Source organism: Clupea harengus, chromosome 3 (genome assembly GCF_900700415.2).
Source record: "Clupea harengus chromosome 3, Ch_v2.0.2, whole genome shotgun sequence".
Taxonomy (NCBI): Eukaryota; Metazoa; Chordata; class Actinopteri; order Clupeiformes; family Clupeidae; genus Clupea; species Clupea harengus.
This window is the reverse complement of record NC_045154.1, coordinates 20,177,118-20,197,117: the sequence shown is the minus strand read 5'-3', so window position 1 is coordinate 20,197,117 and position 20,000 is coordinate 20,177,118. Positions and strand designations below refer to the sequence as shown.

At 47.1% G+C, this 20,000-nt stretch overlaps 2 protein-coding genes across 4 annotated transcripts in view; both read left to right on the top strand.

The window, feature by feature from the left end:
• Positions 1 to 13,421, top strand: part of znf423 (zinc finger protein 423) — a 157,272-nt gene extending 143,851 nt beyond the window's left edge. For both annotated transcript variants that reach the window (XM_031564908.2, XM_031564907.2), the window contains one exon: positions 12,518 to 13,421. In XM_031564908.2, coding sequence (XP_031420768.1) covers positions 12,518 to 12,547 — 30 coding nt within the window. In that variant the 3' untranslated portion in view covers positions 12,548 to 13,421. The remainder of the gene's footprint in view (positions 1 to 12,517) is intronic.
• A 3,244-nt stretch (positions 13,422 to 16,665) lies between these two features.
• Positions 16,666 to 20,000, top strand: part of si:ch211-212o1.2 (TMEM189_B_dmain domain-containing protein) — a 31,835-nt gene continuing 28,500 nt past the window's right edge. The window contains exons 1-2 of one of the 2 annotated variants that reach the window (XM_031564906.2): positions 16,666 to 16,792; positions 16,988 to 17,173. In XM_031564906.2, coding sequence (XP_031420766.1) covers positions 16,783 to 16,792; positions 16,988 to 17,173 — 196 coding nt within the window. In that variant the 5' untranslated portion in view covers positions 16,666 to 16,782. Of the gene's footprint in view, positions 17,174 to 20,000 lie in introns of both variants that reach the window. The other variant, XM_012818844.3, reaches the window with a different exon arrangement.

The window sequence follows — 20,000 nt, the reverse complement described above, 5'->3', positions numbered from 1 at the left end:
ACAATCCCCAACCTCCTCTGCGGGGCAAGCCTCACCCTCCTAATGCCCCCAGACCATGGGCATCTCTGTAATGCTCTGGGGCCCATGTGCCCACTGTGTGCCCCTTTGACCTTCCCAACCAGGTGCCAGTCCAATAGAGAGGGCACCAGAGGGCTCGTGCTGTACGAGCAGCGGGTCAGATCAGAGCTCTGTTTACACTGTCCCAGATTCAGAGCCACACAGTCTAATAGAGAGTGTTGGCCAAGTAGGTGGTTGATGGGAAGAGGCCATGAGTTTGTTTGCGTGTGTACATGTGTGTTTGTAAGCGTGTGTGTGTGTGTGTTTGTGTGTTAATGAGACTGAATGGATGGAGGGTCGGGTTGACCTAGCCTGCCCTACCCAGAGTCCCCCTTCCCTTTGGGGCGCCCCGTTGGCCCACCCTCTTATAATGTAACACACTTCCCATGAGCCTCGGCAGGACACGCCACTGCATCATCCCCCCTCCCATAAGGCCCACCCCAACCTCAGGTGCCCTCCATTGTCCTCAACTCATCCCTCTCCCCCCCCCCCTCTCTCTCTCTCTCTCTCTCTCTCTCACTCACTCTCTATATCTCTCTTTGTGTCTGTCTATCTTTCTATCTCTCTTTCCCTTTGTGTGCTCTCCTCTCCTTCAAACCCTGTGCACCCTCTCTCCCTCTCTCTCTCTGCCACTCACTGAGTCTCTCTTTTCTCTGTCTTTCCCACCTTCACTCACTCACTCACTCACTCACTCTCGTCCTTCTATCTCTCTTTCTTTTCTGTCTCTTTCTCTCTCTTACTCCCATCTGAGCCAGCCCCCATGCATATTTTAGCCCCTCTCTGCTCGTCTGTTCTCCTCTCCTCTCCTCTGCTCTCCCTCTCTCCCTCTCCTCTGCTCTCCCTCTCTCCCTCTCCTCTGCTCTCCCTCTCTCCCTCTCCCTCTCTCCCTCCCTCTCCTGTGCTGTTGCTCTCCCTAGTGCCCTATAAATACTGCAGATGTAAGTTGGTGAATAAGTGATGCTTCGCCCCTGATCAGCACCGCTAGACCCAGACCCAGCATACCGGATCTGGAAGCCTTTTGCTTCAGACTTCAGAGCCTTTCCTCCTCCTCCTCCTCCTCCTCCTCCTCCATGTGTGTGTGTGTGTGTGTGTGTTTTTGGGAGTTGTTGTTGCCTCTCCCCTGGTGTCCCCCCTCCCGTCCTCTTCGCTCCAAGCCCCAGAGTGGGCCGCTGTCATTCGCTGACAGCAGCGCCTCTTCTGTTCTTTTTACACTTTGCTGCTTCTAATTCTGGCCTCTAGGGGGCACTCGCCCTCCCTGCCCCTACAAGCCCCCCCTCCATCATCACCCCCCCCCCTCATGCCGCTGGCGTGTGTGTGTACACTGCTTCCTTTAGCACTGGTAAATATTTCACCACACTCAGCAGTTTGGGGATGAGGATGTGTGTGTGTGTGTGTGTGTGTGTGCAGGGAGGGGGGTGTATCTGTGTGTTTGTTTGTTGATTGCCACCCCCCCCCCCCCCCACACACACACACACACACACACACACACACACACACACACACACACACACACTTCTCATCCGAACTCTTTCCTCTCCTCTGCCCAGCCCCCCCCCCCCCCTCGACATTCACAAGAGTGTTGAATATTTGAGACCGATGGGTTCTTGTACAATGCTGTGGGAATGCTGGAGTGGGCCTGTCTGTCAGGGCGCAGAGCCACGTCTGACAACAGAACACACACACACACACACACACACACACACACACACACACACACACACACACAGATTAATACGCAATGAGTTACATAAAGTGTAGAAAAACAAGGCTCTTTACAACCCTGATACCTTTAGAGAGAGAGGGGGAACGAGAGCATTTTTCACTGTTTGGCATTATACCGCCATTGAGGGGTAATGATAGTGTGTGTGTACTGTTGAGGAACGGTGTGTGTTTAAATCTTTATGCAGCCTGTTATTTGCATGCTTGAGAGTCAGTTAAACCATGGCTTTCAGGATAAGTAGGCAACACTGCCCCATATCACAAGTATATATGTGAGTATATGTGTATGCTGTCAGATTGTGTGTGTGTGTGTGTGTGTGTGTGTGTGTGTGCGCGCATGCGTGTGTTTATGTGTATGATGAAGTGTGATGTGTATGGTGAATAGTGTTATTATGGCACTTTATTGCGTATTGTGTCTGTCACTGTTCTGTGTGTCTTCCTTTGTTCTGTGCACCCATGTATGCTATGTATGACTTTGGTGTGTGTGTGTGTGTGTGTGTGTGTGTGCGTTCGTGATATGGTGGGGTGGTTGTTAGTTCATCACTGCTCGACAGACTGGGCTGGATTTGATCTGGGTGTCCCAGAGGCCAAGTGTGAGTGTCTGTGTGTGTGTGTGTGTGTGTGTGTGTGTGTGTGTGTGTGTGTGTCCCAGCTGTGTGCTGTGTGCTCAGAGTTGCGCTGTGTGTTATTAGAGCAGGGATCTGGGGGGCTCTCTGTAGACACCCCCTCCACCTCACTGCCAACTCCAGGAGGCAGCTGATTGGCCAGTGAGCTGACGGATAGTCTGGGGACTGCAGCACAGCATTCAGCAGCTCCTGCCTCAGAGAGAGAGAGTGTATGTGTGTGTGTGTGTGTGTGTGGTTATCCATGCCACCACAGCTATCATTCCTCTGCTTGAAAAGGCCATGTCTCCCTGTATATACTGTATATGTATTACATACTGAAAGTGTTTAAGTTTTGTGTTCATGTTCACATTTTGCGTGCGTGTGTCTGTGTCTGTGTCTTATATATGAGATTAAAACATACTTTGTTTTCCATGGGTCCTTATGATATGTCCAGGTTCTGAGCACTAAGCTCTGTGGTTGTGGCACTCAGTATTCACACATTAGATCAGTAACTCCATTAGATTAGTTAGTGGCACGGTAGAGTTATCCAATTCAGCACTATCTCTATCCTCTGTAAATAGCAGATTAGCAACAACCAGGCCGTACTAAGTGCACACACACACACACACACACACACACACACACACATACACACACACACACACACACACACACCTACACAGATATTAATCAAAAATGCCTTGCACTTCTCTGCACTGTATGAAAGCATCACACACACACACACACACACACACAAACACACACACACCCCGGATAGCGGGTAGCTGTAGCCCTGAATGTGTGTGTTGTGTTGGGCTCTGCTGAGGTCGACAGGGACACAGGCACTCAGAATCCATAATGGCTGTGGTTGCTCTCCACCTGTGCTGTAGATGGGAGTCTGCCCAGGAGGAGGGATTTCCCATGGGGGGTTGTTTACCTGTTTGTTTGGGTTGTGTCTTTGTTTTTTTTTTTTGTTGTTTGTTTCTTTTTTCTGGGAGAACAAGAAATGTGTTGGTCGCAGAATTGGAATCAAAAATGCTCTCCATAGGGTGGCTAATCTTCGAGATATTTCCCTCCATTTCATTACAACATGGGGCAGGGCTTTGTGCTTCATTGAGTGTGTGTGTGTGTGTGCGTGCGTTTGCGTGTGTGCGTATACCTGCGTGTGTGTCTGTGTGTCTCTTCACAAGTGTGTCCCCGTGCCAGTTGCTTTAAGTCATGTAACGTGGTAGTCATGTACCTGAACGTTTCAGGTGGTCAGATATCTAGTGGGTCCACTGTGAGTGTGTGGTCAGGTTAACAATGCATGGGTTAGACATGGGAGCATGTGCAAGTCACAGTGCATAAATGATATGGCATGTGTGTGTATGTGTGTATGGATATGTGTGTGTATGTGTTGTCATGTCATTCTTGTTGCCAGACTGGGTCTCTAGCCAGCATAGAGCTGACATGGACGTATGAACAGACGCGCGCACACACACACACACACACACACACACACACACACACACAGACACATACACAGACACTACACATACTGACCACACACATATCTATGTCATATATATATATATATATATATATATATATATATATATACACACATACACACACATACCACATACACACCCCACACAAATTGTCATGGACACAACCATAGTCTAACACCCACACATAAACACACACATACACACTCTCCTTTAGGATATGGTGCGTGCTGTGTGGTGTGTGTCAGCGGGGGAGTCTATGGAGTGTGCTGCATAGCCATCAGGCCCTGGGTGATGAGATGTGGGTGGTGTGAGGCAGTGAGACAGTGAGGCAGTGAGACAGCGAGGCGGTGAGACAGCGAGGCGGTGAGACTCTAGGGACTTTAAGCAGCGACGGTTGAAGGGACGGCTAAGGCGTTCGAGTGACAGTTTGCGCACGCGAGATTCTATCTCGACATTTCCTGCCGTTGTAGCCCAACTGTCTACTACGGGAGAGCCACTGGTTTGACGTACTCAGTAATACGTAAGGATTTCAAGCAGGTCATTATACGTTTTTATCATATTTGACACTGTCATTTCGTTTATATTCGATTCCACCGTTAGTGGCTTTATGGATTATTAGTATATTTGTTAAAGATACCCGCTAATTTGACCGATTTTCCTGTTTGTTCATAGACATGTCATAGTTGCCAGCACCCAAGATGATGCTCAGAGCGAACGTCAGTTTGCCCAGGAAGTAGCCGTTGAGAGTTAGAATTAGTTGCTTAGTGATAGTCGATTACCACTACTACGGCAACCCGTTGGAATGTTTCGTGGACGCCGTAGCCGTCCCTCTAACGTCACTGCTTAAAGTCCCTAATGAGACAATGAGGCAGTGAGACAATGAGGCAGTGAGACACTGGGGCAGTGAGACTGTGAGACAGCGAGGCAGTGAGGCAGTGAGGCAGTGAGACAGGACGCTGCGTTAGCTGAGACGCAGGACAGTAATGGACATCATAGGCACAGGGCGCCCAGCAGACGGGCCAGTCACTGTTGTGTGGACACATGATGCCATTGTGCACTTCACTCACTACCAGTCTCAGTCACTAGCGCTGGAGGAGAATGCACAGGCAGGGGTCCCCTTATTCAGGCTCTCTCTCACACACACACACACACACACACTTACCACTCAGCAGCTGGGGGCTGACAGAAACACACTCTATAAATCACACACCTCAGACAGCAACAGCTCCCTCTCTTTCTCTCCCTCTCTCTCTCTCACTCACACTCTCTCTCTCTCTCTCTCTCTCTCTCCCTCCTCTAGGCAATCCTCCTCTTTTGACAGCAGCGAGTGCAGTGTGTAGCTAACAGCCCTCACCTCTCCTTTGGCCTGCATTGTTCAGCTCAGGGCTCTGCCACACACACACTTTTGGCCTGTATTGTAGTCAAATAGAGGTGTGTGTGTGTGTGTGTGTGTGTGTGTGTGTGTTTATCCCCCCTGAGGCCTGTGCGGATGTGTAGCCCTGCTACAGAAAGGGAGTGAGCTCCCGTGAGCTCTCTGCGTGATTACGGCGGAAACTAACGACGTTTCACAGACACCTATGTTGTCCAGATACACACACATACACAAACTCTGACAATAGCACACACACATGCACATACACACACTCTTACAATAGTACACACACAAAAAACAACAAAAAACACTGTCACCCACATTTCCACTCGCCTGGGCCTTAAGAGCTCAGCTGGCATGCTGTCCCTCAGTGTACACGGTGTGTGGGTGTGAGAGAGAGAGTTTTAATTCGGCATAAGCTATTCTGTTAATTTGTCATCATTGTCATCTTTAATGAAGAATTCATACAGGTTGCAACCTTCATACATACATTGCGTGTGTGTGGGTATGTTGGTGGAGCTGTGAGACTGAGGTAAGAAGGGCAGTGTTTGAGGGCAGTCTCGGCTGGCACGCCTCACACCCTCAATCACCATGTACCTGGAATCTCCCTTTTAGTCTTCCAATCTCTCTGGTCGGGACTGAGGCAAGTGTGTGTGTGTGTGTGTGTGTGTGTGTGTGTCTCTCTGTGTGTGTGTGTGTGTGTGTGTGTGTGTGTGTGTGTGTGTGTGTGTGTGTTTTGAATGGAGCAAATTCAGAGAGCTCTATGTGTGTGTGTCTGTGTGACTGTGAGTCAGGGTGAGATTTTGGCCGTGCTAAAAGATATCAGCAGGAGAGGGGAAGTCCCCCTCGTGTGTAGAGGTGGGGGTGATTGTGTGTGTGTGTGTGTGTGTGTGTGTGTGTGTGTGGTTTAGTGTGTGTGTGGGGGGGGTGTTTGTGTGTGGTGGGGGGGGCACACACTCTCAGCCAGGCAGGCAGGACGTGGCTGCGGCGTGGGGTGTGGCGGGGGCGGCAGGGGCGGAACTGCGGAGAGCGATGGAACTCAGGGGCAGGGCAAGCAGGCGTGTGTGTGTGTATGAGTGTGTGTGTGTGTGTGGTGGTGGAGTGGGGGGGGGTAGCGTTTATTTGTAGCGCGCTCCCAAGTGAGTTTCCTGTCTCTCGGAGGTGAAAACCTGGGAGCATGTGAAGCTCTAAGACAGCCCATCTGTTAGTGGCCGGCCCTTGGACGACTGTCAAGCCCGGGCTAAAAATAAGCCGCGCTAAAAAGTGCGCCGGGCGGCAAAGGTGATTTTTCATTTTGTGTTTAAAAACGGAGCGGAGAGGGACAGGGGGGGCCCTCGCGTCCTGAGAGTGGAGGCTGCACGCCGGCCCCCTCCTCTTCTCTTCTCCTCCCTCTCATCCCTCTCTCTCTCTCTCTCTCTCTCTCCCTCCCTCCCTCTCTCTCTCTGTCTCCCGCTATCTCCGGGTTTCCTCTTCCTGTGTTCTCTTCCTGTCCTGTTTGTGGCAGAGGAGGCCAGCAGAGTGCGCTCTTCTGACCAGAATATATACACTCCTGACACACACATCGTGTGTGTGTGTGTGTGTGTGCATGTGCGTGTGTGTGTCATACGCTTGCTCACATATGAAAGGATCCCCTTTGCATTTTGTAACATGTGTGAATTTATCTTGAACTCTCTGTGTGCATGTATATCTTTTGTTTTCTTTCTTCTGGTGTGTGTGTGTGTGTGTTATGCATCAGAGGCATCAGAGTCAGAGGCAAGCACAGAAACATGAATAATCTAGAGCACACCTGACCCACTAATCCACCCGTCCAGTCTCCCACTACGCCTCCCATACTCCTCTCTCCCTGGCCACCCCACTGTCAGTGTGTGTGTGTGTGTGTGTATCTGTTTATCTGTATTGCATCTAAAGTATAAAGTCAACTGAGAGACTGGGGTGTCAGCATCAGAGGGTCATCCATAATTGCCTAACACCCCCCCCCTGCGTTGCCCAGGTAGATAGCCCCTGTGTGTGTGTGTGTGTGTGTGTGTGTGTGTGTGTGTGTGTGTGTCCGCTCCAGGAGAGCCACGCCATGGTCCACCTTAAACCCTCACTGACAGCACACCATCTCCTGGGAAAGCCACCAAACTGGGAGTCAGGGGCCCCTGCGGCAGCTTGCCCGCACACACACACACACACACACACACACACACACACACACACACACACACACACACGCGCGCACACACTCACACTCAGAAAAAAACACACAAACGTAGACAGGCGAGCATGTGTTATTGAAAGTGACATGATGGCAGTCTGGTTCGTCTGGTTGTGCCTGCTATGAACATGCGTTTACATTTATGCGTGTGTGTGTGTGTGTGTGTGTGTGTGTGTGTGTGTGTGTGTGTGTGTGTGTGTGTGTGTGTGTGTGTGTGTGTGTGTGTGTGTGTGTGTGTGTGTGTGTGTGGTAAAAAAAGGCAGTACCAGAGAATCATAGATTTGATTTTCTCCTTTATCTCCATCTCCGACTCTTCCCCCCTCGCTCTCTTCTGTTCCATTCTCTGTGTGTGTGTGTGTGTGTGTGTGTGTGTGTGTGTGTGTGTGTGTGTGTGTGTGTGTGTGTGTGTGTGTGTGGCAGCAGCAGCAGCAGCAGTCTGTAGATCTGTGCATTAGCAATGCGACGGGGCCATATTTCCCAGGAGGCCGCTGCTCGGCAGGATTTAGCCCCTCTTTTATAACCAGTTTAGGAAAACAATGACAGCCCAGATATTGACTGAGCAGAGCAGGGGCCCTTTCTGCCCACTGCAGCAGCACACCCCCAACACCCCCAGCACCCCCCTACACCCCCAGCACCTCCTTGCCTCACTTACACCCACCTGGGGGGGACTTGGTATAGGGGGGCGGGCAGGGGGGGTTAGTTGGTTAGTGCTGTTCCAAGCAACTTGCACACAAACACCACCCCCCCTTCCCCCCACACACACACACACACACACACACACACACACACACACACACACACACACACACACACTTGTGATGGACATCCTGGTCTATGCCATGGTTCATGGTTGTAAAAAGTGAGAGGTACGGCTTCCATCCATCGTAGTGAAGGATGACTGAAGGCTCGTCACTGATGGGACTGTGTCGTCGTCAGAGAGTCCTTTGTTATCCTCTAGCGTGGAGATGTAGTGGTGGTGCTTTACATAGAGAGGGGGCAGGTGACGGAGATTGAGTCGTGTTAGCAGAGTTGCTGCGCACACACACACACACACACACACACACACACACACACACACACACCCACACACACCACAAAATAGACTCTTTAAAGGAGGTGAGGTAATTCATGTGACTGTAGAGCCAATCAGGTGATGACTGTGTGGCAGTGTCTCTCCATTCTAATGTTGATGATGAGGTGAAGTCATGGGGGTGGACTTGATGGACTGCTTTTGCTGTGTGAGTTTTGCAGTCAGTGTTCAGTTAGCTGTGATCCTGTAGCGTGCCTTGTAGCGTGCTAATATAGTCTAACTATAACTGTGGAAATATTGCACTGCTACAGTCAGTGTTCAGTTAGCTCTGGTCCTGTACCGTGCTAATATAGTCTAACTATAACTGTGGCACTATTGCGCTGTTACAGTCAGTGTTCAGTTAGCTGTGGTCTTGTAGCGTGCTAATATAGTCTAACTATAACTGTGGCACTATTGCACTGCTACAGTCAGCACTTGCCTTGTTAGAAATCGTTGTGTTGCCATAGGATGATGTTTTGACATGTTACAGTACTGTATATATATATTGTTGTATTGTGTATAAAATATTTATGTAGGTTTAGTATCACATTGTAGGCCAGTTCTTTGGGTGGCCTTTGCTGCATCTCTCTACATGTTGTTTAATATATTTATGTAGGTTTAGCATGCTTTATTGGCATGACAAATTATACATTATGTAGGTTCAGCATGCTTTATTGGCATTCAATTATACATTGTATTGCCAAAGCATTCACAAGAACAGTAGACCATGAAAGAAGATAAAACAGAACATATATTGTTTCTCTCTCTGTCTCCCCTCCTTTTCTCTCTTTCTCTCTCTCTCTCTCGTGTTGGTGTGTGTTGTTGACTATCAGACACGAGGAGTGGCCATTTGCCGTCTCCCTGTGTTGCCATAAGATGATGTTTTGACATGTAACCACAGCGCTGGTAGGATGTATGGGACATATTCATGGAGGTTTAGCATCACATTCTAGGCTACGTTTCTACATTTCTCTCTCTCTCTCTCTCTCTGTGTGTGTTGTTGACTGAGTCAGACATGGGGAGTGTTCTCTCCGCTGGTCGTCCGTTTGCTGTCGTCGTCGTCGTCCTCCTCCTCCTCGGCTCCTGTTCAGGCCTCGGCTCCCCGCTCCGCTCCGCGGCGGCGCTGGAGAATCTATCAATTACAGCTGCGGCACACTGATGTCACACTGAGAGCCATTATCAGATTCAGAGACACACACCGCTCCGGCTATCGATCTCCCACCACGGGATCGATACGGCCGCCCCCGACGACACGCTCAAATGAAGAGCGCTAAGGGCGGCTAGCCTGGAGAAGACGTGTGTGCGTGCGCACATGATGATTATCTCGTTTAAACAAGCGCCGTTGTTTCCCCTCTTCCCCTGCCTTGACTTGATGGGGATTGAGTAAAAAGAGTTTTCAAAAGTATTTTTTTGTTGTTATGCATCTGTGTTTTGGGGTGTGTGTATAGGTGTGTGCTGTCTGTTTATGGGTGGTGTGTATGTGTGCTAGTGCAGCAGTGGCGGCCGGGTGTAGCCTGCCTGCATGCGTGTGTGTGAGTGTGCATACGAGTGTGTGTGTGTGAGAGGCTGTTTGCTGGCTGGCTCCCTCCACCCCTGCACTCCTCCTGTGCCGTTTCCATCAGGCCACTGCAGAGCCAGTGTAACCCGGGCTCCAGGGAGCAGCCTGAGCCTGCACTCCCCTCCTCCTGCAGATCAATACAGCACCAGCCAAAGCCCCCAGACCTCTGGGAAAACACACACACACAGACACACACACAGACACACACACACACACACACACACACACACACACACGCGCGCACACACACACGCACGCACAGAGGCACACACAGATCAGGACACACAGGCAACACAAACCACACACAAACACACAAAGCACACCAGGACCTCTCTCTCTCTCACTCACACACACACATGCACACACACACATGCACATGCACACACACACACATGCACACACACAGACATACACACACAGACACACACACACACGTACATACTCACGCTCCCACACACAACAGAAAACCACATAATACAAAACAAAGGCATGTATCCGAAGCCCATGTTGAGACGCAGCAAGACAGAACTCAGTGCTCTTGCACTCCAAATCCGGGGCCGAGCGGAGCAGGCCTGGCTCCGAGCTCCAGGATCCGGGCTCTCGGTTCTGTTTGTACTGGAGCGCCACGGCCTTGCCTCCACCTCCTCCTGGGCTCTATTGTTGCCTATGTCACAGGGAGAGGGAAAGGGAGAGACCAGAGAGAGCAGAGAGAGAGAGAGAGCAGAGAGAGAGAGAGAGAGAGAGAGAGTGAATGAGTACGTGTGCACACTGAGGGAGATGCAAGCCTGACCTCTGCTGGCAGGGGGCTGCACTGCATGTGCAAATGTTTGGGAGCTAGAGTGAGAATGGGAGACAGCAGCATATAAGAGAGATGGAGGGGGGAAAAGGGAGGAATAGAGAGAAACAGACAGAAGGAGGAGGAGACATTCAGACAGAACAGGAGAGAGAGAGAGAGAGAGATAGATAGATAGAGAGAGAGAGAGAGAGAGAGAGGATGATATAATAAGAACCAAAAGAGTCTGCCTGAAAGACTTGGTAGGATGGAGAGCCAGAGAGGGAGAGAATGAGGGAAAGAGAAAGAGAGATAGAGAGAGAAGTGGTTTGCAGTCATAATGGGGTCAGTGGCTCCCAGAGAGATGTGGCTCCTCACAGGAGAGTACTCCTCTCTTCTTCCACAGAGGAGGGGCGTGAAAGAGGGAGAGAGAAAAGGGAAGAGAGACAGAGAAAGCGAAGGAAAGAAGAAAAGAGAAGAGAGAGTGGTAGAAACAAGCACATATATATGAATACAGTGATTGCCCAAACCCACTGGAGTTAGTCAATCCAGCGGCATTAAGACCCAGCCCCCCCTTCCTGCTGAGTGAGGGAAGGCCCTTTGCCAGCAGTCAAGTGCTAAACATGCCCAGTAAGATAAGAGAGGAAGAATAAGAATAAGCATTTATCAACGGAAAACCACGTTTAATCCCACAGATTTTCTCCTTCTTTTTTTCCCCATATTGATGCGAAAAACGTCTATCTCTCTCTCTGAGAGATTAATCTTGGAAAGCAGCTTTTGAGACAGCAGAGGGGTGGGCTGGGTGGGGAGATGATTGCTGCTCTTTCTCTGGGAATTGGGTTTAGGGTCCACGGATGCAAACCAGAAAAAAAGGGGCAGTGGAACCCCAGCTGAAGGGAGTGAAAATCTCCCCAAAAACGCTGTTCTCTCTGGGTTTACCCGTCTTAACCCTTTGGCAGGGCCCTGTGCCTGGTGTCTTTGCCGCCTCCCTGTTTGTGTCATGGAACGCTCCCTGTGCTTCCAACCAGGCCTTTTCTCCAGCCTGCTATCATTTTGACAAAGGTGTTTCATGCGCTATTACAAAATGAATGTGCTGCGTTCAAGAGCCCATCGAATAGGGGGGCCCCACAAGGTAGAAAGAGGAGCCGTCCTTAAAATATTCATAAATACATATCAAAAGAGACGCAAGACGTGCCTATCTGAATAAACAAATGATTGTTGCTGGTTGCCGCGGATAAGGAACACTGCTAAGCAAATAAGTGATAAATTTAATATGACTACTGTGGGTTTTTTTCCACAGCTGTGTATGAGATGAATAGGAATGTTTGCATGCTAAGATAGAGAGAGAGAGTGTGTGTGTGTGTGTGTGTGTGTGTGTGTGTGTGTGTGTGTGTGTGTGTGTGTGTGTGTGTGCGCACTCCAGTGCCTGCCTCAGTTGTATGCACAGGGCAGGTAGTCCACACCAGAAGGGGCCCCGCGATGGACAGACAGACAGAGAGGCAGGCCTGGCAGGAGGGAGGGGAGAAACGATGGATAGATGGATGGAGAGAGGGAGGGTTGGGAGGGAGGGAGTGAAAGAGAAAGTGTAAGGGGTGTGGTGGTGGGGGTTGTGGGCAGGAGGTGTGGGCACGTAGCTTATTATTTCTCTCCTCATGTGTTCTCCTCTCTTCCCCTCTAGAACCACACACTGAGCCAGCACGCGCAGTGAGACCGGGCCCGGCAGGACTCCCGGCTCAGCCCGGATCCCCGACCCACGCCCAGTGGGGGAGGACCATTTCAACATCACAGCCAATCAAAGTGTCATTTGCTACTCACATGTAAAACTCTAACGATTCCACCACCAGGCGCAGCTATTACGAGCAGTGGGGAATGAATATTAATGGGATATGCTATTAAAAAGGAAAACGGAGGGAGAGAGAAAGAAAAAGAGGAGAGAGAGAGAAGAGGGAATAAAGGAGTTGGAGTGAGAGAAAGGTATTCTACGTGCAGTATTTTTTATCGTCCCTGCTTCCCACTTGTGAAGGTTTTTTTTTCTTCTTTTCCTATTTTTTGGAACGAAAGAAAAAATGAAGGAAAAAAAAACCTTGTCTGATTTTAGTCTCTAGAAAATGTTTCACTTCTCTTGTCCTCTGTTGCTTTCCGTATCCAACTTTAGAGCCTGTTTTCCTTCCTCCTTTTTTTTATTTTTGTCCTTTTATGTTTTTTGTTTTTTTTTGTTCTTTTTTTTTCTTTCTCTGTCCATGGTTTTCTGTACCTTGATTTGCATTAGGTACTTGTGCTGTGTTGTGATTGCTTGCCGGTCGTAATATTTTATTTTTTTCCTTTTTATCTTTATTGTTAAATATTTTCTTTTTCTAATTACAATTTTAAAAAGGCAAAAAAACAAATAAAGTTACAAAAAAAAAATACAAATGTAATGGTTTTGATTGGAGTTTATGGGCCTTATGGTTGTTGTAAAAAATGAATATCATCACTTTCAGTGCAACTGGATGATGTCTGCTTTTTAAATGTGAATTAACCAGATTGCAATAACTAGTACCGTTGAAAAAGAAACCAATAAACAAAAACATGAATAAAGGGAACATGTGCATATGCTGTGAGTCTTCTTTCGAACAAAGGGTCACCCTCAGCGGATCACAAAGCCCCAGTGTGCGTAGAGCCTCGCCATGCTCTACTGGTCTGGGCTTTCAAACAAAAACACAAGGTTTTCTTTTCTTTTTTTTTCTTTCTTTTTTTCCTTCTTTTTTTTCTCCACAAAACTCCAAGCAATAATTGAATAATTTGAGCCATCAGCTATGCAACATAATCAGTGTTTTAATAGATTTTTATTTTTATAGATTTTTATTCGTCATGACTGGATGTCTGGATCTTTTTTAATGGGTTTCCTGAAGAGTGTGAGTGTAGACCGTATGCATCTTATCTCCCATTATGAGTAACATTCCCCAATGACAAATACCATTTAACTTTATTGAGGTCTGCAACATATGTCATCACAGCGATGATCACTTAACAAGTGAATCAAAGCAGTATCTTCCAGATAAGCATTAAGTGTTAACGTAATGCCACAAGCAGCAACTGTATGGCCAGACTGGCAGAGAAAATGATGTATCAGATAATGGTATCTGTGTAAAAACTTCATAGAGTGACATTTTGATCAGAGTTAATCGAAGACTGTAAGGTCGCAAGATGGTGTAATCCGTGTTTTAGATTGCATTTGAACATACATACATCAAGTATCATAACACATCTGTACATTCATATTTATTCATCAAGGAAAGACCTCTAGCCAACAGAAGGCTGACTGCCCTTCTTAAAGGGAGCATCACTAATCCAGCAGGTGTGACCGGACTATGTTCTTTGTGACAACAGTCTCCGTAGTCTCTGATTAGAGTAATGTACAAATGACACTCGTAACGTGTCGTCATTTTAATGGATTAGGTCTCAACACTGGGTGTTAACACTACAGCCATCAGCTCAATGGCCATGGTGCCAGAATGATCATGTAAAGGGGTATGGTGCAAGTATAAACATTTCAGAGTTCCATTTTTATCCAAATTTATAGACGTGTTTGTAAGGAGACCAGGTATTGTAATTATTGTGTTATATTGCACCTGCATATACACTACATCTCAAGTACCGTGTCACACCGGTAAATGTACATGTATTCTTTACGGCAAGACATTACAGGCAAAAACATGCACTGGTCCATTTTGAGATGTGGGGTTATTTTGCTTCCATTAGATATATTCTTTCAGTGCTAGTGGACAGAAAACGTTAAAAATACAAATTTAGATGTTTATTTGATCACACTTTGTCTATTTGACTCTGTAGATGTCAACGACAACACATATCTTCCTAAAAGACCATTACAAATATTGTCTGATACACTGAGCCAAAATTCTCCACTTCGGTATAAAGACATAAAGTGTCCAGTAGCCTACATGTATGGTTCAGTATGAAGATAACCCTGTGACCTCAGTATTTTTATCACCTTGCCAAAAGAGTTCAACTGTCACAACCAATTTAACTACAAAAACACACGTTACATGGTTTGACAATGCTGTACAAAACAAATTGAGGACAGTTCATCATTAGACGAGATTTTGTGTGATTCCATCCCTTCCAAAAAACAAATAGGGGATGTCATGACACTTCTTTCTGGTCATCAATTCATGTGGACGGTTTAAATAAAGGGGCGAAGTGAACCACAGTAGTGGTTCAAGCTGTGCTTCCTCTTGTGTGAATCAAGACTAACAAAAGTGCTCATGAATCCCGTCAAATGAATTGTACTTGATACTTCAGAAGAAAAGTATAAGCAATTCTCAACACACTGCATTTATGTGAGGCTACATCATGTATCAATACATGCACTTCCAGGGCGTATGCTCTCTAAGGAAAAAACTTCTGCACGTGTGCTGCCCATACACTCAGTTAAAATGTGTTGTTATATAGGCACACACTCAATATTATACACTGAATAGGTCTACTCTTTCATGATTAAACGCCTTGTTCAATGAACCTAGCCATAAATACATTTGTTGCAAATAAATCAGTAGAAAGATACTGACTTTTCCAAATTAACCTGAATGTTTTATTTCATCAGGAAAAACAAATAAACTGAGCTTTGTAAATCAGCGAATGTTGCGGAATTTCAAATTAAGGGAGAAAATGATGGTCTAAAACCTCCTGTAATTTTATCTACATAGTTATTTCATTTATTTTTGATCTACTGAGGCCTCCGCTCTTCATTTTCCCCCCGCAACTACACTGGTTTAATTGCATCCATGTGTTAAAGCAGCTGGCTTAGCCGTTGAGTCTCATAACTTCTGCCGGACAGAAGGCCGGTTCGGTTCCCAGAAATCAGTCATCGGAACGCATCGATATAGCACGGTGCCCAGGGGGCATCGGGGTTTGCTCGTGGGGGAGGGGAGTTGGTCTACCCAGCATATGATTTGTTTAAAGTAAGGCTTGGAGAAATAAAAGGATTCCACCAAATTAGACGAACATTGTGTTAGACATGGACACGTAGATTGTAGAGCTAAGTCTCTCACCTTTCTTAAACGGCGACTAGAAAAGAACGGACTAAATTGTTATCTTATCTCCTAAGACGCCTTGAGATGACACTGTAAGAGGATGTTTATTAATTTCTAGACTAGGCTACACTGAATGGCTCCATGAATGGCCTATACTGACTTCGTGTCCGGACTTTTTAGGCTACTACTGGAGGAAGTCAAATGAATAACTTCTTAACTGTTTGACAATACGTGAGCGACGTTGCTTAATGAAATAGTACCCTTATTAATAATTAATCCTCTTCAGTGTTGCAAAGGTGTACAGCCACTCTTCAATAAAAACAATTGCAATTTGAAATTTTGCAATTAAAAGTTAAACGTGAGGTCGTTCCGTCTTGGCAATGTGATAATTATGAGGCGTACTTGAACGATCTCTGTCGAACAGAGGGCTCGTGTATGCGGTCGAATCAACAAGTCACTGAAGCGTTCTTGTCATCTGCTCAGCTACGGTTCTGAAATGACTTCACCAAACCATCAGCGCCCCAAACTATGAGATCACTACAGCGCCACCGAAACCAAGGGGTCCTCTGCTTCTTACTAGAGAAATTCACTAGCGAAGAGACGCATGACCATAGAAATGTCATCATACACTAACTAAAATGTGTACATTTATACTTTGATGAATTATATATTAAACATCATTTCAATGCATTACATTTTGTTTTCCTTGTGTTCAACTACAGAAGTCATTCTTTTTCTACAAGCTCTATGTCGGAGTGGAATTTGACGTCTGTCCCTAAAAACTCATCTGACATTGAGGAAGGAAAAAGTTTGCCAAAATAATCAGTACATCATTACTGGCCCAGCTTGGAATCCAGCGACTGTCAATGTCTTTATACAAATAAGCTATTTGCAATAGTTGGTTAATCGGATGAAACGAGGTAATGCCTTTTTCTTGCTAGGTCTGTTGTCAGATGCAGTTTCTTCCGCTCTTTAGTTCCGGGTGTTAGATCCGAAGGCAACCCGTTAGTCAGCAGGCTAAGACTCATCACTCTTTTGCAATCACATAACTTGTCAACATATCTGAATCTCACCGTGATCTACTGGAGAAATACGTAATCATTTATGCATTATAGTTGAAACAAGGGGACCACAGGGGAGAATGGCGGCGGCGTTACTGTCAGAAACGGAGATCATGCACCGGTCTATGGCAGAGGAGGATCCGAACGGGAATGAGCATGGGGCGGCTGCTCGCAGCACGGAGCCTCGCTGGGGACCGCAGCATGCCGGGGCCCGCCAGCTCGCCAATCTGTACTCTCCTGGTAAGATAATGGGCTTGCAAATGCTAAATAGTAAACCTCAACACCAGTATGACTGAACTAGCACATAGCCCCGTTGCCCTGTCCCTCATTACCCGATACACACCACACAGCAGGCTGCTACGCCGCAAGTGTAAACATCACCTTAGCGCCTGAGGTTTGTGGACAGACCAAGATGATATTGTTCGATGTTAGTGTGTAATGTGAACTGTGTGTAAGAAATAGGGTAGTGTTTTGTTCAATACCATGCTGCTGTGCTGCAGTAGGCTACCTCAATAAAATGAGGTTTTGTTGAAGTGCCCTTCTGATGCACCATACTGCCCAGGTAGCCTGTCACAGGGCTACAGAATCAGTATCAGCCTTTGAGGAGCACCAGTTTAGCTCACTGTTCCGCAAAGAAAATAACTAAGTTTCCTCTTCCTTGGGGCTCAAGTATTCATTGTTTAGACAACAGTACGTCCACTGTCAGAGAGATGAATGTCTGCTCTTTGTCCCCCTCTCCACCGCCCCCCCTCCACACACAGAAATGCCAGATGCCTGAGGCAACTTCGACTGTTTGTTGGTGGTATGATACGAGATAAACAATCTAATGCATGTTCAAGGTTTGACTGCGATCCAGCAGTTGGGCTTAACTGAGAGCACTCTGGCTTGACCATTGCGTCTCATGCACTATAGGGGATCAGCGGCGACGTTAAAAGCCCCCCAGTAAAAGTAAAAGTTTGTTTTGGTGCAGCCTTGTTGGGCCTGAGCTCTCTGATGAAAGCTCTCTTTTGTGCCCGAGGACAGATTGTGTTTTTAAAGTGCAGTTCAAAATAAGTCCATTTCATTCATTTCGTGAGTAGCTCGTAGCACGTAGCAAAAACCGCATATTGTTTACATAGCAACCTGTTTGTATAAAGGGCGTTTTCAGGAAGGCCTGAATGAGCCAGTTCATAGAAGTACTTCTACAGCCATCCATCTACTCCGCTGCACAAGGCTATCCCGTGTAGCAGCAGAGCCGTGATCGGTGACGCAGCCTGCCATATCCTAGACGTCTCAGTCAGAATACCATGGCCTCCGAAAGTTAACAGCGGAGAAGTTCTTCACGGGATCATCAAAGTTTTTAAAAGAGGTGTTTTGCTGCATTCTTCTACAGAAATTGGAGACATGGCCAACACTTCCATTTGGCCTTGACTCCGCTGTAGCAGGATTCACTATATGACCAATACAAGTATTAAACTGATATCTGTGTTCCACATGAAGAACTTTGATCGCCCGAGAACGGGAACACAGCAGTCATGCAAAGGACTGATTTTAGGGTGTTTGCTACGTTAGTAATATAAACTACTAGTACATTTTAGACGAATATAGTGTGATAATAGTGTGATTTCTCAGAATTCGTGTTTTACTGCAGTGTATTACTGAGGCGAGGGTTCCTAGATCACTTATAGTCTCTCTGTTTCAATCTATGGCACTTCGTACCTAACCTAGCTTTCTAATGCATTTCAGTACAATGGACAGCGCTGCAGCCCCATGGCAGCTGACCTTGGTGCTGAAATAGCGTAGGGGTCTTCCGGAAAAACAAAATACAACATTAGTGCATCCTAGACATGCGATAACTGTTAAGCTAACAAAACCCAACAGCTTCAACTTTGCAGTGTTTGTGGAACCAAGTCAGTTAATATATGTTACAAAGTTGCATGCGGAATATGTACAGCACTCGTATATCCAGTTGTGTTATAATTCATAGTGTGTTTGAGTTGCAAGGTCCATTGGCAATTGACATAGCAATTGACCACCTAGATCATATTAAACAATTGTCATGTGCTATTTCATTATACATCATAGTAATATTACATTAGTATGTCTACATGTCATTGTTGGCCGTAGTATAATTTTTCCAAGTAATATAATTTGCAGATTTGTTGTGTAAAATTAGTGTGATTTTACATAGGCTGTATTAAAATGTACAGAATTTCTTAATATTTCTATAGCATTGCACCGTAAATTAAGTGCATCCAGACCACTTGTCAGAGTTACCCATGCCCTGAACATGGTCTGTGCCGCCATGGTGCCATAGGTCAGCTTGTGGACACAGAGCTCTAGAAAGTTCTGGCATGTGAGGCCTACAGTCAGCACGGGTGCAGACATGGGGAGCAGAGACACAGCTGCAGGAAGAGATATGGGCCAGAGAGGAGGGGGGCGGGTGGGGGGGGGGGGGGGGGGGGGGGGGCGTTGGATTGCAGGAGGGCTGCGTCATGCCAGTAGAGGTATCAGTAGCAGTATCTAAAACATGAGCGGGCACGAGTTAGAGATGCCACGAGAGTCAAGGGGCAAAAAGGCGGTCAGGAGGGTTGTGTGTGGAAGCCGTGGGACTGACCTGAGGCCTGTCCAGCAGGGTCTAAAGGATGGGCAAGCACCAGTTAGAGTTTTTAGGGGGTTTTAGCTGGGCATCAGGAGGAACGGTTGTTTGTGGAAGTTGTACGGCTGGAGGGGTGTGTAACCTGGGACTACAATCCCGTCCAGTAGCGTCTGAAGCGTAGGCGAACATTCGTGAGCACGAAGGAACCGTGCATGGGTGTGTGAGTGTGTGTACTTTTTTGCAATGTGGAGCCGGGCTTAACGGCGAAGAGAGGGGATTGATGAGGCTCTCGGTCTGCTCAATGGAGGCTCAGACTCATTACTGTAACCCTGGGACAGGCAAACAGCTGGACGCCTCTCCCCGCCATATGTTTGTGTGTCATGCACCACCGACTGCTCTTTGCGCTTTTTATCCCACTTTACAGATTGGCCGGGAAATCAGCAGCCATTTTCCCTTTTTTTCCCTCTTCGTCTTTTCGTCTTTTTCTTT